The 24,458-nt window shown below is 41.8% G+C and overlaps 1 protein-coding gene across 1 annotated transcript in view; it reads left to right on the top strand.

Moving 5' to 3' along the window:
• The window catches only part of LOC115109819 (contactin-associated protein-like 5), a 110,710-nt gene that overhangs the window by 81,141 nt on the left and 5,111 nt on the right, over positions 1-24,458 (top strand). The window contains exons 10-21 of the mRNA XM_029635082.2: positions 878-1,052; positions 3,588-3,694; positions 6,696-6,815; positions 7,400-7,600; positions 13,385-13,541; positions 13,783-13,910; positions 14,117-14,287; positions 15,011-15,229; positions 16,168-16,407; positions 19,988-20,212; positions 23,595-23,728; positions 23,935-24,022. Coding sequence (XP_029490942.1) covers positions 878-1,052; positions 3,588-3,694; positions 6,696-6,815; positions 7,400-7,600; positions 13,385-13,541; positions 13,783-13,910; positions 14,117-14,287; positions 15,011-15,229; positions 16,168-16,407; positions 19,988-20,212; positions 23,595-23,728; positions 23,935-24,022 — 1,965 coding nt within the window. The remainder of the gene's footprint in view (positions 1-877; positions 1,053-3,587; positions 3,695-6,695; positions 6,816-7,399; positions 7,601-13,384; positions 13,542-13,782; positions 13,911-14,116; positions 14,288-15,010; positions 15,230-16,167; positions 16,408-19,987; positions 20,213-23,594; positions 23,729-23,934; positions 24,023-24,458) is intronic.

Below are 24,458 nucleotides of genomic sequence, written 5' to 3'. Positions count from 1 at the left end.
TATATTTTTATTCATCACAATTTTCTTTAACCAATTTTGTTCTTTAATGTGTTACGTCTGTCGGCCCTGCACTACTTTCCCCCCCCTTCCACTTGATAAAGGTTCCAATTGACAATGTTTTTTAATCAAATAGTATATTTGAGTTTAACCACAATAATTTGTTGTATTATTGTTGTCTTTTCTGGTGGATTAAACTGAAATTGAAACCAACTTTCTATGGCTTGTTTAAAAAATAACAATATTTTGGAGATGATTTCGTTTTCAAATAACCGAAAGAGAGCAGTTGTAATCTGAATAAAGGGGGAAAGGCCATACTTGAACATGGGGTGTGACATTCTTACTAATTTGTAAATAAAGCCAGTTTGTTATCTTGAACGATTTATTTAGGTTTTTAGAGGGAGACCAACCGAAAGCCCACCGTGCCTATTTTTCAAAAATCGTCAGTCCACATGTCAAATGAAATTCCCCAATTGTATTTACCCAAATTCTCTCTTAACTCCAGGACCACAGACAGTTTTTGTTGTTGCCTGATGCAGGACTCTAGTGCCAGAGAAGAGACTCTCAGACTGAAAACACTTGTGCCACAGTTTAGACTACCAATAGTTCCTCGTTCTACCTCCCCCTTGTGATGACAGAATGCCACCATCTACCACTAACGGTCGCGGCATAAGCTCGGAACTTTTAAAAGAAGGTATTTTTGTTTTTATAGCTTATAGGGTATTTTGTGTAGATTTCATTTATTTAATCCGTTTAAAGTCTGTAACGTAACAAAATGTGGGAAAAGTCAAGCGACCTGAATACTTTGCATTATTACAATAGAAGCTGGTTTGGCAGACGTTTTGTTACGTAAACATCCTTCTGCTGTGTGTTCTATTAGGCTGTCCCTCCTTGTCCCCAGCTGACCCAGGCTGTGAGAACCCCACATTGGCATTCCAGGGTTGCATGCGTCTCATCTCCATCAACAGCCAGCCAATGGACCTGAACCAGGTGCAACAAGGACGGCTGGGAAAGTACAAGGAGCTGCAGTTTGACACATGTGGCATCCATGACAGGTATCACAATTTCTGTATACAATATTAGAATTTTGAAATGATGTGCCAAGGTGACAACCTTCAACTCAAAGCGTATGCATGGGACTTTTGTTTTTTGCTTATGCAACTAACACAAAACTTAACACTTGATTATTGTCAGACCTTGTTTGATATAATATGTTCCAGCAACTCTGTTTGGATTGTGCAAGCACATAATTGCTGTCTCATTTGATTTTATGGCGCTGCTATAAAACATTGTAGTTTATTTTGGACCTGAAGCTTGTGAAACCCTTTTCTCACAGCTGAAGTGTGAGCAAATGAACATTAACACACGTTCTAAAGCAGGGGACCTTTGAAGTCAGCAGCCTTTACAGGGTCTACAGTAATTACTGAGGAGGGTTGAGTAATTATAGAAAGGTGGTAGGTTCCTATGTTGCCCAATGGAAAAAAACAGCTGATTGGGACTCTGCTTTCGACTGTGTCTCTAATTAACTGTGACTAGAGTCAGAGCGCCGATTGACTGATTGCCAGACTGACAGTCTACTGTACAATTTTTACTGGGATGAAACCAAGGAACCAGTTAACCTAAGAGACAAGATCCCCTGAGAAGTGATGATGAGGAGAGGAGCTTATTTTTCTTTGGTGTTTCCAAAAGTGTCGGGAGCAAAATGTCTCATGTTATGACACCTCACCGAACATATTTTAATTGGGAACCTAGCATGAGAAAGAGTAAGCAAAAATAATTGTGGCAAAGCTCAAAAGAGGCAACTTGTTTCTTAGTGTTAAAATCTTGAACATTTTTTTGCTATTTTTATGTATAGAACCAGCGCCCAATACATTAGTCAAAGCACAATATGAATAATCTGATGTCTGCATGCATTGCTATACTGTAATTAGACTATACACTATTTCAGGATGTGCAACATGGAGTGTTTTTGGAGAACTGGTGATTTAAACCGCACCCATTTCTGAATGACTTTGTATTTCGTTCCTGTGGTGAGGATTAAGCACTGTGTTTATGCTTGTGGGGTTCCAATAATCAGCACAATAAAAAAAGGCTGCCATCTTCAACCTTTTCAATATAATGACAACCTACTTATAATTGCGTAACCTCCACTGTAACGGGCAAATCACTGCAATCAAACAAGATTACTACATACCCTGGGAGTTGTTCTTTCCATCGTCTTACCTTTTTAGAAAGTGTTGATTTATTCTTCCCCCTGCTCAACACTGCCTGTATATTCATAGTATAACATAGCAAAGCTAGGCCTCCCTCTGTCTCTCTCCATCACCAATTCTCCAGCTTTAAAACATTCATGAGCAGCTGTCATCCTCCAGGACCCTGCCAGGCTCAGGGTGGCAGTCCCCTAACAGCCAGCGCAGGTTGACTGGAAGACCGCGGCCTCCGCATGCCACCGTGGGGGTGGGGGCCATGGGTTCCTAGGAATGTTCAATAAAGCCATTAAGGGACATGCCCAACCTAACTCAGCACTTTGGTGTGTGACATATTTTAAAGAAAAGCAATTCATTTCTTTGTCAGCGAGGGAACTAATTACATAACACAAAAAAACTCGAAGAGATTATAGTATCTTTTGTTGAAGAGCTTTCCTTGCCATTCACTCCGACCACTAAAACTTTATTGTCCGGTTTATTGCGGAGGAACAGTTCTGCAAGTTGAGCAGCATAATTTTATGGTCCACGAAAGCCTTTTTCTGTGTGCATGAATAAAAATAGCACAGCAATAATTAAACCATCACCTGAACATTATGCGGAGAACAGTTGACTCCTTTTGTAGTGCTAAATAGGTAAATGGGTATTGTAATAGCTGTGTTGTATGTACAACCCCCACTAAACCAGAGCTCCCCTGGGACAGGTTTCACAATTGAAGCGGAATTAAATAATATATGCAAGCTTAAAAGGCAGGTAATTTTAGAAGGTACAGAGGCATGAGGAAGGCACTATTAATCAGAGTGTCTTTCCATAGCCAGTTTCACTGGTACTTTTTCTGCATATTGTTAACATTTACAGAGACCTCAGACGATTTGCAAAAATGTCATTGTAGAGAGGGAGAGGGGTGAGGAGAGTGGGGTTGGGTTGGGTTGGGTTGCACCTGCCATAGCCATGCATGTTTACAAACAACCGCCGACACAAACACCTGCTTTACTTGAATTTGAGCCCCACACAAAAATCAACAATAACAAAATTGTTATGAAAATCTAAACTCAATATTCTGTTTGCTAAATCTATTGTCACTGGAGAGTTTTGTATGCAGATGCTCATCTTTAAACGGCTCCCTGTGAAATTAGACTGTGTCAGGAATAATTACAATTTTAAGTCTTACAGTCGTTTTGTTGTTAAGAAGATGTCAAAACACCTGCCATCGTCAGTCAAGCATATTTTGTAATGTCCTCAAAACCATTATCTCCAGCTAGTTCAGTTCAGTCAGAGAGTGGGAACAACCACATTGTTTTAGCATTGCTGTCTCCATGACTTTGCCTCTCTAGTACCAGGTTACTTGGATTCCTTCTCACTGTCTGATCTTCCCTGTCTCTCCAGATGTCTGCCCAACTTCTGTGAACATGGAGGGCAGTGTTCCCAGTCCTGGAACACCTTCTACTGTGACTGCTCTGGAACAGGATACGCTGGAGCCACCTGCCATAACTGTGAGTCCTGCCTGCTCTCCGGCTGTATGGGACATGACTGTATGGGTTGTGACCTCTGTACCCATTGTGTTTTATTGTGTAAATACACTAGATGACCAAAAGTATGTGGACACCTGCTTGTCAAACATCTCATTCCAAAATCATGGGCATTAATATGGAGTTGGTCCCCCTTTTGCTGCAATAACAGCCTCCACTCTTCTGGGAAGGCTTTCCACTAGATGTTGGAACATTGCTGCGGGGACTTGCTTCTATTCATCTAAAAGAGCATTAGTGACGTTGGGTGATTAGGCCTGGCTCACAGTCGGTGTTCCAATTCATCCCAAAGGTGTTTGATGAGTTGAGGTCAGTGCTCTGTGCATTGGGGACATTGTCATGCTGACGCAGGAAAGGGCCTTCCCCAAACTGTTGCCACAAAGTTGGAAGCACAGAATAATCTAGAATGCCATTGTAATCTATAATGTCATTGTATGCTATAGCTTTAAGATTTCCCTTCACTGGAACTAAGGGGCCTAGCCCGAACCATGAAAAACAGCCCCAGACCATTAATCCTCCTCCACCAAACTTTACAATTGGCACTCTGCATTGGGGTTGGTAGCATTCTCCTGGCATCCGCCAAACCTATATTCGTCCCTCGGACTGCCAGATGGTGAAACATGATTCATCACTTCAGAGAAAGCGTTTCAATTGCTCCAGAGTCCAATGGTGTGAGCTTTACACAACTCCAGCCAAAGCTTGGCATTGCGCATGGGGATCTTAGGCTTGTGTGCGGCTGCTCGGCCTTGGAAACTCATTTCATGAATCTCCCAAAGAACAGTTATTGTGCTGACGTTGCTTCCAGAGGCAGCTTGGAACTCGGGTAGTGAGTGTTGCAACCGAGGACAGAAGATTTTTACGCGCTACGCCCTTCAGCACTCGGTGGTCCCGTTTTTTGAGCTTGTGAGGTCTACCACTTCACGTTGTTTTCCTAGACATTTCCACTTCACAATAACAGCACTTACAGTTGACTAGGGTAGCTCTAGCAGGGCAGACATTTTACGAACTGACTTGTTGGAAAGCTGGCATCCGATCAAAGTCACTGAGCTCTTCAGTAAGGCTATTCTGCTGCCAATCTATGTCTATGGAGATTGCATGGTTGTGTGCTCGATTTCTTTACACCTATCAGCAACGAGTGAGGTTGAAATAGCCGAATCCACTCATTTGAAGGGTTGTCCACATACCTTTGTATATATAGTGTATACTACTCAGCAAAAAAAGAAACATCCCTTTTTCAGGACCCTGTCTTTCAAAGATAATTTCTAAAAATCCAAATAACTTCACAGATCTTCATTGTAGGGTTTAAACACTGTTTCCCATGCTTGTTCAATGAACCATAAACAATTAATGAACATGCACCTGTGGAACGGTCGCTTACAGACGCTAGGCAATTAAGGTCAGATATGAAAACTTAGGACACTTAAGAGGACTTTCTACTGACTAAAAACACCAAAAGAAAGATGCCCAGGGTCCCTGCTCATCAGCGTGAATGTGCCTTAGGCATGCTGCAAGGAGGCATGAGGACTGCAAATGTGGCCAGGACAATAAATTGCAATGTCTGTACTGTGAGACGCCTAAGACAGCGCTACAGGGAGATGGGACAAACATCTGATCGTCCTCGCAGTGGCAGACCACGTGTAGCAACACCTGCACAGGATCGGTACATCCCAACATCACACCTGCGGGACAGGTACAGGATGGCAACAACAACTGCCCGAGTTACACCAGGAACGCCCTCTCTCTCCATCAGTACTCAGGCTGTTCACAATAGGCTGAGAGAGGCTGGACTGAGGGCTTGTAGGCCTGTTGTAAGGCAGGTCCTCACCAGACATCACCGGCAACAACGTCGCTGGACCAGACAGGTCTGGCAAAAAGTGCTCTTCAACTGATGAGTCGCGGTTTTGTCTCACCTTGGGTGATGGTCGGAATCGCGTTTATCGTCGAAGGAATGAGCGTTACACCGAGGCCTGTACTCTGGAACCGGATCGACTTGGAAGTGGAGGGTCCGTCGTGGTCTGGGGCGGTGTGTCACAGCATCATCGGACTGAGCTTGTTGTCATTGCAGGCGATCTCAAGGCTGTGCGTTACATGGAAGACATCCTTCTCCCTCATGTGGTACCCTTCCTGCAGGCTCATCCTGGCATGACCTTCCAGTATGACAATGCCACAGGCCATACTGCTCGTTCTGTGCATGATTTCCTGCAAGACAGGAATGTCAGTGTTCCGCCATGGCCAGCGAAGAGCCCGGATCTCAATCCCATTGAGCACGTCTGGGACCTGTTGGATCGGAGGGTGAGGACTAGGGCCATTCCCCCCAGAAATGTCCGGGAACTTGCAAGTGCCTTGGTGGAAGAGTGGGGTAACATCTCACAGCAAGAACTGGCAAATCTGGTGCAGTCCATGAGGAGGAGATGCACTGCAGTACTTAATGCATCTGGTGGCCACACCAGATACTGACTTTTACTTTTGATTTTGACCCCCCCTTTGTTCAGGGACACATTATTCCATTTCTGTTAGTCACATGTCTGGGGAACTTGTTCAGTTTATGTCTCAGTTGTTGAATCTTGTTGTGTTCATACAAATATTTACACATGTTAATTAAGGTTCCTGAAAATCAATGCAGTTGACAGTGAGAGGATGTTTCTTTTTTTGCTGAGTTTATATGCGACAGGGTTGACCACTATTCCCATTCTGTTTCACTGTGTAAATAAACAATCTAGTCTCACTATTTCCATATATAATATGTTGTTTTAAGGTTTAGCCATAGATTGTTTTGCATACTTATTGTTATATTGTTAGGCCACCATCACATTTTAAATGGAAACAAATAAAAAATATACACAACCCTATAATACAACTGTTTCTGCAAGCGTTTTTCTTTTTGTAACAGCCTGTGACAATATTTTATTACATTTACCCTACTCAAATTGTATTTTCATTCTCTACTCCCATGTGTATTCCTCTGTAGCCATCTATGAGGCATCATGTGAGGCCTACAGGCTGACTGGCAGCTCCTCAGGCTACTTCTCCATTGATCCAGATGGCAGTGGACCTCTGGGGGCGACACAGGTCTTCTGCAACATGACAGGTGAGCTGCCATCCTGGCCCTCAACCCCACATAGACATTTAGACTGATGGCATTTATGATCTTGTCAGACTAATCTAGATTTTCAGCCAGAATTATACTTTAGATCGGATTGACATTGATCATAATCCAACAATATTATGATAATTCAGATCAATCTCAGTCTATTTCATTGATCTTCATGGGCTTTATTTAAGATAGGTACATTCTGGATTAAATGCATTTTTCTTTTCCCTTTATCCCTTTATTTGGGAAGCAGCCACATTAGACCGTTTCATATCTGTAAAATCAGAATGCACTCTAGCGAGGATGACAGAGACTGACTGGTAATTAGGGGGACTGTCAGATATGTAAATACCTCCCAGTTTGGTACAGGATCATGAATAATCATACATCATATTTAAATCACTCCTCGAAATGAAACTTAACGTATAATCACTACTGTGCTCTCAGATTCTGACTCTGACTTTCTGACTTGTCATCCTCAATTATTCTATTTATGCATGTGCCTTTTTACATCTGTTTTTAAAAGTGTCAAAATAAACTAAACTAAAAACCTGTTTATTTGCTCCATATTGTGTGTGTAGAGGACAAGGTGTGGACAGTGGTGACCCACAACAGCACAGATCCAGTCAGGGTCCAGGGTTCTACTCTCCAAAAGCCGTACATTATGAAGTTCAACTACAGCGCCTCACCTGAACAACTGATGGCCCTCGTGGCCAGGTCAGAGCAGTGTCAACAGGAAGTAGTATACAGCTGCAGGAAGTCCCGCCTCTTTAACACTTGGGGTGAGCATTTCCCGTATTGGCTTGCATCATGACTGAAACTTTATCTCCTCAAAACAGTTCAGTTACAGATATTTCGCACATTTCACTTAGCAGGCAACCGAAGCACAACCCATTTAATACCCATTGTTTGTCCATGTAGAGTTTGTCTATTCCCAGCTGTATAAATTCTATTGAACATTGCTTGTGTGCCGTCGCATGGGGAGTTGAAGAATTCATCTAGCCAGTGAGACCCCTTTATTCCTTCAGTTTTCTCATCGCTTGGGGAGAACCCAACTATAGGTTAATCTTTCATGAAAAATGTATGTAGTCAGATCTCTATGAGGTGAATACAATGTCACCGCAGACAATAAACAACTTTATTATGCCCAAACAACAAGATCATTAAAGGAAGAAAATACTTTTATTTTCAGGCCCAGTAGATATGAAACAAGACATAATTGCTTTCATTGTTTACTTGAATGCTTCAGAAACCGTTGTTGTCTAAAAAAGAAGAGATTTAAAAACACAGCTCACTGTAATTGGACTTGCAAAAAAGAGGCTCCTTATATTACCACTGTAACCATGTTTCCATCCAGTTTTTTATGCAAGTGAAGTTATAAAGTACAAAAAAAAAAAAATGGCAGCTGTAATGGAAAGAGGAAGATTCGGTGTAATTTTATAAATGCAGACAGATCATTTGTTCATTCAACATGTTGGGATCGTTTTGTGTCGGTAAAATGTATAATGCAGGAAATGGTGGTGGAAACGCCTTTAATGCACAAATATTGATATAATAACCATCATATCGAAGTAAATCAGGAGTCACGCGATGATATGGTGGTCCTCCCACTACGACTCGGGAAACCATTCAGTTTATTAGGCTACAGATAAATAAAATAAGTTACGATAAACTTCACAGGGTGGTGAAAGTGCACGGTGATGAGCTTGATGCTGCTTTCCGATAAATATTGCAGGTCTTATTCTGGTGACATCATGATCGATGCTTGACTACCGTTTGACAAATAAAAACATTCTCGCTCTTATCCATAATAATCTCATCATACCCTCACAGCCTACCCGCACTGTATCTGCGAGCTGTTGGCTAGAGCGCAGGTGCCAAGACCAGAGTAGGCACATTCGCATCAGTTTTTGTGACAAAACTGTCGGTAAAGTTGAAAATGCAATGGAAACGCATTGAACTTTCGGTTTTATTCAGTACATGAACACTTGTGCGAAAATGTACATTTCGTCTTGACTACGTCATCACTGGTTTTTATCCTCAAAAAGTCAGTTTAGTGGAAACATAGCACTGGTGGGAAATGTTAATATTTTGTTTATGCAGAATCCTGAATATTTGCATGAATATCTGTCGCCAATTGAATGGAAACATAGCTAATGATGCACTTTCTATCCTGCTGTATAGAAGATGGCTTTTTTCATGCTACATCATAAGAAGCTTTACAGAAAGGTTATCATTATGGCCAGGCCTACACTTCATTTGCCAGAGACAGAAATAGATCCATATGCTAAATAAGAGCTGCATAATGTGCAAAACTAAAAGAGGTTGAACTGAAGCAAACAAGAAGGGATTTGTAAAAAACGGATTATCATAACATGATAACTTCTACTTCATATGTACATGTTTCATCTGCATGAAAAAGGGAAACTTTATATTGCTCACCTTTTCACGATAATGACAGGAAGATCTTACATAACATCATATTTGAGTAACAGGAAACATTTACTCTCACCATTTATCTAGATGAAAGCATCACCTTGTCTCTCCTGTCATTGAAAATTCCAAGTAATTTATTCTCTGGAAGGGTCTTGATAAATAAGTTATTCCTAACTCCTTGAGACGGTAGCTCATATCCCTATACGGAAATATAGATTTAATCAGATCTTCCCCTTTGTTTGAGCACGTTTGGAAACCAATTTCCTCGTGATTACTTTGATTTAACTGGAAAACAATACACGGACAGCACTTCCGTTAAGCTGATCTATGGAAGTGTATGCCCTGCATTTTGTTGAATTATTAACCTAGCTCTTATCCCAGACTCCCCAAAACCATAATTATATCCTCAAACTATATCTGACGCTAATGGAAAGCAAACAACTGATTTATTGCGATTCATCATGATCGTTGAACGTTTTTGAAAGAATCTTTATGCAAATATTAAAATCAGGCTATACAGTGGGGCAAAAAAGTATTTAGTCAGCCACCAATTGTGCAAGTTCTCCCACTTAAAAAGATGAGAGAGGCCTGTAATTTTCATCATAGGTACACTTCAACTATGACAGACAAAATGAGAAAAAAAATCCAGAATATCACATTGTAGGATTTTTAATGAATTTATTTGCAAATTATGGTGGAAAATAAGAAAATAATTTGGTCAATAACAAAAGTTTATCTCAATACTTTGTTATATACCCTTTGTTGGCAATGACAGAGGTCAAATGTTTTCTGTAAGTCTTCACAAGGTTTTCACACACTGTTGCTGGTATTTTGGCTCATTCCTCCATCCTCTAGAGCAGTGATGTTTTGGGGCTGTTGCTGGGCAACACAGACTTTCAACCCCCTCCAAAGATTTTCTATGGGTTGAGATCTGGAGACTGGCTAGGCCACTCCAGGACCTTGAAATGTTTCTTACGATGCCACTCCTTCGTTGCCAGGGCGGTGTGTTTGGGATCATTGTCATGCTGAAAGACCCAGCCACGTTTCATCTTCAATGCCATTGCTGATGGAAGGAGGTTTTCACTCAAAATCTCACGATACATGGCCCCATTCATTCTTTCCTTTACACGGATCAGTCGTCCTGGTCCCTTTGCAGAAAAACAGCCCCAAAGCATGATGTTTCCACCCCCCTGCTTCACAGTAGGTATGGTGTTCTTTGGATGCAACTCAGCATCCTTTGTCCTCCAAACACGACGAGTTGAGTTTTTACCAAAAAGTTATATTTTGGTTTCATCTGACCATATGACATTCTACCAATCTTCTTCTGGATCATCCAAATGCTCTCTATCAAACTTCAGAAGGGCCTGGACATGTACTGGCTTAAGCAGGGGGACACGTCTGTCACTGCAGGATTTGAGTCCCTGGTGGCGTAGTGTGTTACTTAGTGTGTTACTGACGGTAGGCTTTGTTACTTTGGTCCCAGCTCTCTGCAGGTCATTCACTAGGTCCCCCCGTGTGGTTCTGGGATTTTTGCTCACCGTTCTTGTGATCATTTTGACCCCACGGGGTGAGATCTTGCGTGGAACCCCAGATCGAGGGAGATTATCAGTGGTCTTGTATGTCTTCCATTTCCTAATAATTGCTCCCACAGTTGATTTCTTGAAACCAAGCTGCTTACCTATTGCAGATTCAGTCTTCCCAGCCTGGTGCAGGTCTACAATTTTGTTTCTGGTGTCCTTTGACAGCTCTTTGGTCTTGGCCATAGTGGAGTTTGGAGTGTGACTGTTTGAGGTTGTGGACAGGTGTCTTTTATACTGATAACAAGTTCAAACAGCTGCCATTAATACAGGTAACGAGTGGAGGACAGAGGGACCGCTTAAAGAAGAAGTTACAGGTCTGTGGGAGCCATAAATCTTTCTTGTTTGTAGGTTGTCAAATACTTATTTTTCACCATAATTTGCAAATAAATTCATTAAAAATCCTACAATGTGATTTTCTGGATTTTTTTTCTCTCATTTGTCTGTCATAGTTGAAGTGTACCTATGATGCCAATTACAGGCCTTTCTCATCTTTTTAAGTGGGAGAACTTGCCAGGAAGAAGCACAATTGGTGGCTGACTAAATACTTTTTTGCCCCACTGTATATACTTTAAAAAAAAAAGTTTTACTAGGCAATGCAGTTAGGAACAAATTCTTATTTACAATGACAGCCTACCAGGGAACAGTGGGTTAACTGCCTTGTTCAGGGTGAGAACGACAGACTTTTACCTTGTTAGCTCAGGGATTCGATCCAGCAACCTTCCGGTTACTGGCCCAACCCTCTAACCACTAGGCTACCTGCTACCTTCTATATCAAACATTATTTTAGCATCAATGCATGAATATGGGGAAATCCTCTGGTGTACAATTACCACCACTCCAAACTCATAAATTCTAGTACAGTTGAAGTCGGAGGTTTACATATATTTAGGTTGGAGTCATTAAAAATCGTTTTTCAACCACTCCACAAATTTCTTGTTAACAAAGTATAGTTTTGGCAAGTTGGTTAGTACATGTACTTTGTGCATGTGTAATTTTTTCAAAAATTGTTTACAGACAGATTATTTCACTTATAATTCACTCTATCACAATTCCAGTGGGTCAGAAGTTTACATACTCTAAGTTGACTGTACTTTTTAAACAGCTTGGAAAATTCCAGAAATGTATGTCATGGCTTTAGAAGCTTCTAATAGGCAAATGTATATCATTTGAGTCAATTGGAGGTGTGTGGATGTATTTCATGGCTTTACCTTCAAACTCAGTGCCTCTTTGCTTGACATCATGGGAATATCAAAATAAATCAACCAAGTTTGGAGGAAAAAGGGGGAGGCTTGCAAGCCGAAGAACACCATGCCAACTGTGAAGCACGGGGGTGGCAGCATCCTGTTGTGGGGTTGCTTTGCTGCAGGAGGGACTGGTGCACTTCATAAAATAGATAGCATCATGAAGGAAGAAAATTATGTGGATATTTTGAAACAACATCTCAAGACATGAGTCAGGAAGTTAAAGCGTGGCCGCAAATGGGTCTTCCAAATGGACAATAACCCCAAGCATACTTCCAAAGTTGTGGCAAAATGGCTTCAGGACAACAATGTCAAGGTATTGGAGTGGCCATCACAAAGCCCTGACCTCAATCCCATAGAAGATTTGTGGGAAGAACTGAAAAAGCGTGTGCGAGCAAGGAGGCCTACGAACCTGACTCAGTTACACCAGCTCAGTCAGGAGGAATGGGACAAAATTCACCCAACTTATTGTGGGAAGCTTGTGGAAGGCTACCCGAAACGTTTGACCCACGTTAAACAATTTAAAGGCAATGCTACCAAATACTAATTGAGTGTATGTAAACTTCTGACCCACTGGGAATGTGATGAAAGAAATAAAAGCTGAAATACCTAATTCTCTCTACTATTATTCTGACATTTCAAATTCTTAAAATAAATTGGTGATCCTAACTGACCTAAAACAGGGAATTTTACCAGGATTAAATGTCAGGAATTGTGACTGAGTTTAAATGTATTTGGCTAAGGTGTATGTTCTGACTTCAAATGTATATACTCATCTTATTTCCATGTAATTTGTTATTCCTAAACCATTTCTGTATTCGGTGGTCTATTCTGCTTTGTTTCAATTGAGTAACAATGTCAATTTGACATGATGACCAAAGGCAGAAGAATATTGGATTACACACTTTGGTACACTGTAATCCGTTATCCCACAACATACACTGTCAATGTCAGTCAGTGTGTCTTGACCAGTACCGCTGTTACAAACCCACCATGCCCACACTTATCAAATTACTCTCAATGTAATGTTCCTATTATACGGTCCCCACTCTCCCACCACTCTCCTGTCTTAAGAGTAGAGTCTGAGAGCTAAGGGGCTGCTCCCTACAGGCCTGGAGTGTCTCTAATGCAGAGTCATATTTTCTGACGGATGGCTGTAGCAGGGCCACTTACAGATGCTCCAGGAAATGAGCCCTGCCTGTTTGACTGGCATCACTGAGGGTTCATTGACACAATGCCATGGGATGCCAACAGATGCTGTACAGATTATGCTACTCTATATGTGGACCTAATTGTAATGCTGGTGCAGATGGCAGCCCCCTGTCCTGGTGGGTGGACCAGGGTGGAGAGAGACGGACTTACTGGGGAGGCTTCCTGCCGGGGGTTCAGCAGTGCTCCTGCAGCCTGGAGGAAAACTGCATGGACATGAACTACTTCTGCAACTGTGATGCCGACACAGACTCATGGTAACAATGCAAATATGTCTCTCTGTGTATCTACTGCCCTGCCCATCAATATGATTTAGCTATGAATCTGTGTGCATATCTTCTATTTATTGTCTCATCTTACATTTCCACATTTGTACACTATTCAGTATATTACCTTTTGTCAAATATTGAGATTAAGTGGGTCACGACAGGGTAGGCGAGGGTTCCATCATTGTTTGATTCCTTCCACAGAGACCATGCTCTCCTCTCTGTATTGTAGGGCTAATGACACAGGAGTCCTCTCCTACAAAGAGCACTTACCAGTGAGTGAGATCGTGATTGGAGACACCAACAGAACAGGCTCTGAGGCACTCTACAGAATCGGCCCACTGCGTTGTTATGGTGACAGTAGGTGAACTCTTCTGTTTTGTTACATTTTTATCTTACAGATGGTCCCTTTAAACATCCTTGTTTTTCCACGCCAAATGCTGATGAAATATTGAGTATGTTCAAACGCTCCACTCAGTCCCATGATATTCATCCTCATCTCTGTATCTTTCTTATGTGAGTCAGGACTTTCCTCTAAAAAGAAATGACTGTTTCCTGTTTTCTAGAGTCTGTGTGGAATGCGGCGTCCTTCTACCAGGAGTCATCCTACCTGCACTTCCCAACCCTCCAGGCAGAGCTCAGTGCTGACATCTCCTTCTACTTCAAGACCAGCGTCCCATCGGGGGTCTTTCTGGAGAACCTGGGCCTCAAGCACTTCATCAGAGTGGAGCTTAGCTGTGAGTTTGTGGGCCACACACGCACACACAAACACACACACGCGCAGAAATAATCTGCACTTCATTTCATGAGAGCACTACTATGTGACATAAAATCACAAATCTAATCTAATTTTATTGGTCGCGTACACATATTTTGAAGATGTTATCGCAGGTGCAGCGAAATGCTTATGTTTCTAGCTCCAACAGTGCAGTAATACCTAAGAATACAAAACAATACACACAAACCCCCCCCCCAAATAATAAAGGAATTAAGAAATATCTGGTTGAGCAATGTCTGAATCTGTAATACAAATATACTTTACGTATATAATGGTGTACAATATATTAGTATAAAAGGTGTGTACAGCAGTAGTTATATAGGATGACATGTGCTTCAAAAAGCTGTCCAATCTGTCCCTCCAGATAATAAACTTCATAATGTAATCCAAATTATAAGATGTATTATAAAGCACAATTACAGCGCTAACATCAAGCTGTCAACTTAGCTTTGAATAGATGCAGAAAATGACCCATGTGCTTGGAGAGAGAAAGAGCATAAAAGAGGGTTGGAGGGGTGGCAGGCAGTGGGGAAGGAAATTCTCAGAACTCATTGTGCGGATGTACTTCTATTGAAGGGAAAATGTGAGAAACCGTTGACAGGAAAATGGAAGTACAAAATGTGAAGGATGAGTTCTCTGTGACCTGACTGTCAGCTATTCTCATCCTGTTCTGTTCCCTCAGCTCCATCCGTGGTGACGTTCTCCTTTGACGTGGGAAACGGGGGGGTGGTCCTTGCCGTCAAGTCCCATGTGCCCCTGAATGACAGGCAGTGGCACTATGTGAGGGCAGAGCGCAATGTGAAGGAGGCCTCTCTGCAGGTGGACCAGCTGCCCTTACGCTTCCTGGAAGCTCCATCTGATGGACACCTCCGCCTCCGGCTCAACAGCCAACTGTTTGTGGGTAGGACTGGCTTGTCCTCATAGCCTTAGTCTCAATCTCAACTGCCAGTTGTTTGTGGATGGGGCTGTTCTGCTCTCAGTCTCAGTCTCAACAACCAGTTGTGTGTTGGTAGGGCTGGCCTTGGCCTCAGTAATTATAATATATTTTATTTAATTAGACAGCCTTTAATTGTGGCCTTTCCCCCTCAAGTTCCACCAGAGATATACTGTATTGTCTCGGTACAGTTTCTATCTCAGGATTTACAGTGTCCTCAAATTTGACAGTAGGTCAAGGTATGAATTATAATGCTATTAGATATTCTTTTTCATATTCATTATCATTATTTCACTGTAACTTTCTGGTTATGCCAAGGCATTACACACATGAATGGGTTCCCTATAAGAAATTCCCAATGAGCTTTTCCTGAGATTAAACCTTTATTTGGCCATAAATCTTGATTTGTCATTCGGGGGCTATACTGTTTCTTCTGCTCATAATGGCTTGAAAGGTCAGCCCAACACTTCATCGTTATAGCTATTCTTCCATATTTGCATATAGTTAGTCTTAATGAGGCCTCTCACACATGAATAGTTCCAGAGATGTCTTAGATGCTTACTGGAATGAAATCAAGGTTTGCAGTAAATCAGTGGGGTGCTTTCATAGGTATAAAGACTAGTTAGAAATGTTTTATAATGTATATAACATGTCATCTCCTCCTCTAGGGAGAACAGCAGCCAGGCAGATGGGTTTCCTGGACTGTATTATGTATATAGAGTAGTTATACATCTGTTATAGCATTCTATTAGGCATTATTAACTAGTTATAACCTGCAGTCTCACCTCTAGGAGGAACTGCAGATAGTACTCTGTGGAATATTATGCATGATATACTAATTATAAATGTGTTATAACACTGTAAAAGCCATATGAAGTCATTATAACCTGTGGTCCCTCCTCCAGGGGGAACAGCGGCCAGGCAGAGGGGCTTCATGGGCTGCATCAGAACTCTGAATATAAACGGCATGACCTTTAACCTGGAGGAGCGGGCTAAGATGACGCCGGGCGTAAGTGCAGGCTGCCCCGGCCACTGCAGCGGCTCCAGCAGTCTCTGCCACAACAGAGGGAGGTGCATCGAGAAGAACAGCGGCTATGTCTGTGACTGCTCCCAGTCTGCTTACGGGGGACCCTCCTGCAAGGAAGGTCTGTGAGGATATGCCCCCAAAAAACTAGATGTAAATGGGATCACTCATGAGATTGTCTATGATGAATTATTAAATGGAAAAACACTTAAAACACAATGATTAAGACATAAGAGTAGGCTTACACTTTGAAATTATTTATAATTTATCTAATACAGTTGGTACTTGGAACATTCTCCAGGTCCTCATCACACTGCATGTATTATACAATAGAGTGATGACATCCATATGCAACTGGTACTGTACAGCTAGGGGTGTAACAGTACACATATTCATGCCGAACGGTTCGATGGCCGATCATGCGTAATCGTTTAAATCTACAATTTGGGAACATTTTAGCTTCCCAGTCAGTAGATTACAACGATGATGGACAGAGAGTTGTGGATTAAACGTTAACAGTATGTCGCCACACTCAATGAGAATAGCCTATGCAGCCTGAGCAAGACGGAAACGCAAAGAAAAAACAACACAACATCTTCTCCCCTCTGCATTCCTTGCCAGCTGATTCTGACCGGGCCAAAAAAAAGAGAGCGATTGGTAGGCTGTGTTTATATTTTGTAGTCTTTGGTTTATAGACACGGATATGCGACATTCGTTGTGGTTGAGAATGGGGGGTTTCAGCACCTCGTGAAAGTGCTCGAGCCACGTTATGACCTTCCCACTAGCACCCAGTTCAGCAAACAGTTAATACCCGCTCTATAGACGAGTTTGTTGTTTTGCAACAAATATCAAGACATGCACAAATATGGGGCAAAACATACGGGGTTGGCTTAGATTCTCGACAACATGTAAACAATATTTAGTCTTCAGTGTTTATTGAAAACATAAATAAATGTGCACAATGAGCACTTGTTGTCTGTTAAATACATTGTTACATTTGTTGGTTCGCCATCTAACCATATTAGCATTGACATGAAATCAGTCAAAACACCTCAAACAAGACATGGTATCAAGAACCAAATTAAATTAGCTGAAACTAGACACTCACGATTCCCCACATGGCAGTCTTGGCATTGTTGCTCGCCATCCGGCCACCCAGAGTCACAACAACTCACGGACTTCTGCCCCATTGTGTTAGTGACGTTGTCAGCTAACCCAGCTATATAAACAAGCCAAAGCCAAAGTTTTCAATGAATTGGCCAATTCACCCTGTGTTGCGCTTACTTAACAGTGACAGCCCATCACATTACCCCAGCGTGGGAAAGGTACGGTGCTACAGACATGCCCCCTTTATGAGAGTCACAACTGCGCATCTGGCACTCAAGGAGTCAGTATGATGGTGCGTTCCTAACTAAGTGGGAATTTACCACATACGACTGGGAAAAATCCACTTGAACGGCTCTCCAAATGGTAATTACTAGTGGGAAACTCATCTATCATCCTGAGCACCCACTTCTCCCACATGGTGACCTCTGACGTCACCTACTAAGGAAACAGACTATAGAACAGCATTTCCGGCAGTTAAATGCAACATCAAAACATTATTTATAAAAAGCAATCTATTATTATTTACTTGTAAGCATGATAGCTGTACTCTATGCAGTTCAAAGTACAAATCACATTAACGCATCTAACTGATATTTACAACATCACAACTGATACACGTCCACCTTTTTTAAATTTACTTAACTAGGCAAGTTAGTCATGAAGAAATTCTTATTTACAATGACTGCCTAGGAACAGTGTGTTACCAGCCTTGTTCAGGGGTAGAACAGCATAATTATTATATATATATATATAATTTTTTTACCTTGTCAGCTCAGGGAATTGATCCAGCAATCTATCAGTTACTGGCCCAACACTCTAACCACTAGGCTACTTGGCACTCCACCTGCCACATGGTTACATACGTAGAATCAGAGTGGAAACTTGAGATGCCCAACATAACAACCCTGTCACAACAGACAGGAACATTGTGAATGGCATTTCATTTTCCCGATGTACCAAACCGAACCCCAAAACCACAACAGGTACCGAACCATGGGTTTGGTGAACCATTACACTCATATGTACACTTCTCCACCCCCCGGTGGAAACTCTTTTTTACCTTGCCAGGTTTTGAACAGTCATACCTTACAACAGAAGCCCTGTTAATACTTGGTTCTAACATGCGTCCTTTGTCCTGATCTTTTCCACATTCTCATTATGCCCACATTTTTTTGATAAGTGTAAATGATTAAAGATCTGACTGTGATCTGATCTTCCTCAACACCTACCGAGGTAGTCAGATGCATTGTGTCTGTCTTACAATTGTAGACGGATCTCCACAGTGAAACCATTTAAATCATCATCCCGCCCTATAAAATCATTGACACATATTGATGCCATTGACTTATGGCATCAATGTGTGTCTTAAAATAAATAAATATTATTTTGAAAGAATATCTGTCAAGTAATTAGCATAGAGGCAGGGACCAGGATATCTGATCACAATGCAGAGACAGTGGATGGATAAGAGACACATTTTGCTACCATGTGTTGATGCAACAGTTACAATGTGGGCACAATCAGAAAGTAAATAAGATCAGGACAAAGGACACATTGGATGCGTTTACACAGGCAGCCCAATTCTGAATTATTTTTCACTCATTTTGGCAATCAGATCATCTCTGAAAAATTATGAGAAAACATCTGATGTGATTGGTCAAAATACTAATTAGTGAAAAAAAGACCTGAATCCGGCTGCCTGTATAAACACAGACATGGTAGCCACAGGTATAAACGAGGCTAGAAAGAGCAGTTTTAAGCAAAAAGCAGGATGTAGCGACCGCCGGGATTCTTGCATATTTTGAGATAGCTTGTTTTTCTCTGAAGCACTGGATATACTTGTTCCTGAGCCTCTTTCCAGTTAAGCAATCCTTGCCTTCAATCATGTTTAAGAAAGAAAGCAATATTGACTTATCATAACCCTGTTCTGTCTTTGTAGATTCTTCTTTATTTCCACTGTCTGCTCTTGTGTGGGTGGAGCGCTTTTCATTCTCTTTCCACAAAGTCATGACTTGTTATGAAACTTAGTTATGAAAACATAAAACTCGCTGAGAATGTGCTTAGACAAAGCTATAATTATGCAATATCTTCCTTTGTCCATGAATAATTTTGAAGAGAACGGGGGAAGAGAAAAGAACGGAATGTTTTGAGAGGTGTTCACTTTGCTCTTAAAGTGGAGGTGTTGAGATCAGTGGCATTCAGAGTGCAGATTGGAGTCCATCTGAAAAAGACATCAAAGAGGGAGAAGATGAGATGACAGATCCTTGCTGCTCTGCGTTCTCTGGTCTGTCTGAGAGGATCTGGCTCTCACATTCACACTAATCTAGGCCTCCATTATCATGGAGCAGACACTTCTTTAACAAAGGGTGTTCTGTTTCTTATAGGAGGTACATGTCGTTCTATTTCGTCCGATGACATTGACAGAACGTGTATTTGTCAGGAGTGTTGGTGATTTTTAAAATTCTGACTGGTGATTAGGTTCAGCTAAGTGCAGCTACAACTTATAAAATGTAATCAACAATTGATATAATGAATTCAGTGTATAATAGCATGACTCCCCTAATGATCCATCCTCTCTCTCTGTGTCCATGCAGAGGTGTCTGTGTCATTTGACAGAGAGTCGTCGGTGACCTACACCTTCCAGGAGCCTTTCTCTGTGATGCAGAACAAGAGCTCCCAGGCGTCCAGAGTCTACAGAGAGAGCACTAGGGCCAGAGAGAACATGGCTTTCAGCTTCATGACCACACAAAGCCCTGCCATGCTGCTCACTGTCAGCACCTTCAGCCAGCAGTACGTAGCAGTCATCCTGGCACTCAATGGTAGGGACACCTCTACCATTCATTTGTTTGTAACAGTGGAGGCTGCTGAGGGGATGATGGCTTATAATAATGGCTGGAATGGAGTGAAGGGAATGGTATGAAACACGTGTTTGATACCATTCCATTTACTCCAGTCCAGCCATTATTATAAGCCGTCCTTCCCTCAGGAGCCTCCACTGGTCTGTAGTACGTACAATAATTGAATCATTTCTAATGTGTCCTGTCTATGCTTTGAACATATTTCCATGTTTCTGGAAAAAGTTGGCGCTCCACCAAGGCTTTAGCAAAGGGGGTTGTAATGGCTCAATTAGCTAGCAGAGTGCAACTCTAAATTCTGAATTTAATCTCATTATATGGAGTGTTTTCTCCCATTGTACCTCACAGCAAAAGGCTGAAAGAACCAAGTTGCCTTGCACAACTTTCAACACAAAAAATGCTATATGTTTTTTTTTATAGAATGATGGAATTATAGTCCCTTCACAAATATGGAAGAAGTAATATGTCATGTTGAGAATATTTCCATCCATTACATAACGGACAGGAATAAAATTTTTAAAAAATGGAACTTTGACAGATCCAGGTTTAGCAATGCGTCTCAGCCTATTCAGCCTCATCCATAACGACGCCAGGAACACTCCAGATCACGCACTTTAGACCTCTAATCTGACATCCTTCCAAGTAGAACAGAAAGCCCACCAGCATCGTGTTGAGTTACACCATTTATCTTTAAGTCGTCGCTCCTTTATGCTCGTTTGTGTTCATCGGTGCATGTGGAAGAGTCACGCCTTTGTAAATATTGGAGGATCAGGAGGACATTTCATCCACGGTAATCTCCGGCACCCGGGCACTGTCAGGGGTTTGTCAAACATATCATAAAACCATTCGCCGAACTGAGCTGGAATTGTAGTATTGACCCATCTTCACTTGATAATGCAAAGCTCTCTGCCTCTCAGATCTAGTGTCGTGTGTGTGGGAGGAACATTGAGGCTGTTCGAGGATAACTATTTATACATCTACAGATGTAGGATCTTAATTTCATCACTCTTTTGTTGAGGGGCATCAATAGAGAAGCAGACTGGAGTCTATAAAACATTAGGAACACCTTCCTAATATTGAGGTCATCCCCTTTTGCCCTCAGAACAGCCTCAATTTGTCAGTGCATGGACTCTATAAGGTTTTGAAAGTATTCCATAGGGATGCTGGCCCAAGTTGACTCCAATGCTTCCCACAGTTGTGTCAAGTTGGTTGGATGTCCCTTGGGTGGTGGACCATTCTAGATACACACGGGAAACTGTTGAGCGTGAAAATCCCAGCAGCGTTGCAGTTATTGACACACTCAAAGCGGTGCGACTGGCATCTACTACCATACCCCGTTCAAAGGCACTTAAATAGTTTGTCTTACCCATTCACCCTCTGAATGGCACACATACACAATCCATGTCTCAATTGTCTCAAGGCTTAAAATCCTTCTTTAACCGGTCTCCTCTCTTTCATTCAGTCAGAATGCTATTTTCATTTATATGGTTCGTGGCATTCCAAACTAATTTAGATTGATAGATGTGCGTGGGGCATTGAATAGGTTAAGATGAGGTGATCCTCATGAGATAAGTTTATCTATTTAAATTAAAGGTTATTGTCAAGCCTCTGGCGTTTTAATGAATAAACAACTCTCGGGACAATCTCATCGGCACAGCTCATGGAAAATTGCCAAATTCAAAGAAACAAAGGCAATAACATTACCAAAGCACCAAAAGGGCATTTAATGGATATTTCAAAATACGTTTTCATTTTCGTGCATACTTTAGCCCGAATGAAAATTAGAGATATTTGCATAGTCCCCACATTGACTTCGATGCATGATTTAAACAAGTCCAATAGTCCCACGCATCAAGGTACAGTGCCTTCAGAAAGTATTCAGACCCCTTGAATTTCCACATTTTGTTACATCACAGCCTAATTCTAAAATGTATTAAAACTAAAATAATAATTATCATCATTCTACACACATTACCCCATGACAGAGCAAAAATAGGTTTATATGAATGTTTGTGAATGTATTACATATAAAAGATGAAATATCACATTTGCATAAGTATTCAGACCCTTTGGCGGTGATTACAGCATTGAGTCTTCTTGGGTATGATGCTACAAGCTTAACACACCTGTATTTGAGGAGTTTCTCCCATACTTCTCTGCAGATCCTCTCAAGCTCTGTCAGGTTGGATGGGGAGCTTTGCTGCACAGCTATTTTCAGGTCTCTCCAGATATGTTCGATCGGGTTCTTGTCCGGGCCACTATTCAGAGGCTTGGCCCAAAGCCACTCATGTGTTGTCTTGGCTGTGTGCTTAGGGTTGTTGTCCTGTAGGAAGGTGCACCTTGCCCCAGTCTGAGGTCCTGAGTGCTCTAGAGCAGGTTTTCATCAAGGATCTCTCTGTACATTGCTCCGTTCAGCTTTGCCTCAATCCTGACTAGTTTCCCAGTCCCTGCCGCTGTAAAACATCCACACAGCACAATGCTTCACCGTAGGGATGGTACCAAGTTTCCTCCAGACGTGACGCTTGGCATTCAGCCCAAAGAGTTCAATCTCGTTTTCGTCAGACCAGAGAATCTTGTTTCTTGTGGTCTGAGAGTCTTTAGATGCCGTTTGGAAAACTCCAAGCAGGCTGTCATGTGCCTTTTACTGAGGAGTGACTTCCATCTGGCCACTCTACCATAAAGGCCTGATTGGTGGAGTGCTGCATAGATTGTTGACCTTCTGGAAGTTTCTCCCATCGAGTTCTTGGTCCCTGACCAAGGCCCTTCTCCCCCGATTGCTCAGTTTGGCCGGGCGGCCAGGTCTAGGAAGAGCCTTGGTGGTTCCAAACTTCTTCCATTAAAGAATGATGGAGGCCACCCTTCCCCAGATCTGTGCCTCAACACAATCCTGTCTCGGAGCTCAAAGGGAGAATTCCTTCGACCTCATGGCTTGGTTTTTGCTCTGACATGGACTGTCAACTGTGGGACCTTATATAGACAGTGTGCCTTTCCAAATCATGTCCAATCATCTGAATTTACCACAGGTGGACTCCAATCAAGTTGTACAAACACCTCATGGATGATCAACGGAAACAGGATGCACCTGAGTTTAAATTTGAGTCTCATAGCAAAGGGTCTAAATAATACATTTTCAAATAAAAAATTAAAAACTGTTTTCGCTTTCTCATTATGGGCATATTGTGCGTAGATTGCTGATTTTTTTAATGTAATTTAATCGATTTTAGAATAAGGCTGCAACGGAACAAAATGTGTAAAAAGTCAAGTAGTCTGAATACTTTCCGAAGGCACTGTGAGTTTTAGATCTTTCAATGCATGGTTTTCACCCAGTTTGTGCTGTGTTCTGCAGGGAGTCTCCAGATCTGGTATCGTCTCCATGTGTACAGGAAGCCAGATGTGTTCAGCCCCAGCCCCAGCAGCCTGGCAGACGGACGCCTCCACCGTATCAGAATCCACCGTCAGGGGAAAGATGTCTACCTACAGGTGAGCAATGGATACATGTACAAGAGGTGTAGATACTGTGCAGTGTAATTCCTTCGCAGCATCTGGGCAATATTGTATACTGTTAAGAAAGTGCTTTAGTTCCCAATCAATTTAGCTGGACTACAGCAATTTGCAGCCATTTAGATGAATCAGTATTTCCTGTAATCCTCGTTTTTATTACTTGATTGCTTTCCACATTCCCCCAGATCGATCAGGACATCCACAGAAAGTACACCCTGTCATCTGATGCGGAGTTGATCTTAATCAGATCATTGACTTTGGGCAAAGTCATCGGTAAGCCCGCCTATGAAATGATACTGCCATTGCATGGAGCTATTTTGAATAATGAAATGAGGACCACGCGCACACGTGTGTTGTTTCATGACTTTATGTGATGCTGTTCACACCTATTTCTCCACATTTTCAATCCCGTTCTCAGAATAGCTTTTGTAAAACCGGACATGCAGATTTAAAGATTTTACCATCAATGCTGTAGCATAATTATTTGTTTATCCCTCACTGCTGTTGCCATAGAAACCTTATCTTCAATTCAGGAGGCAAAGGAGGCTGAATCTAATAAAGGCTGTATAAAGATTAATTGATGGGGAGGCTGAATCTAATATAGGCTGAATAAAGATTCATTGATGGGGACTAAAAGGGTTCTGACAGAGAGCAAATAAAAGTTGAATACAATAACCTAAGCAGAAAGCCAACTCTCTCTCTCTCTCTC

This window comes from Oncorhynchus nerka, linkage group LG3 (genome assembly GCF_034236695.1).
Source record: "Oncorhynchus nerka isolate Pitt River linkage group LG3, Oner_Uvic_2.0, whole genome shotgun sequence".
Taxonomy (NCBI): Eukaryota; Metazoa; Chordata; class Actinopteri; order Salmoniformes; family Salmonidae; genus Oncorhynchus; species Oncorhynchus nerka.
This window is presented reverse-complemented; position numbering and strand designations above follow the sequence as displayed.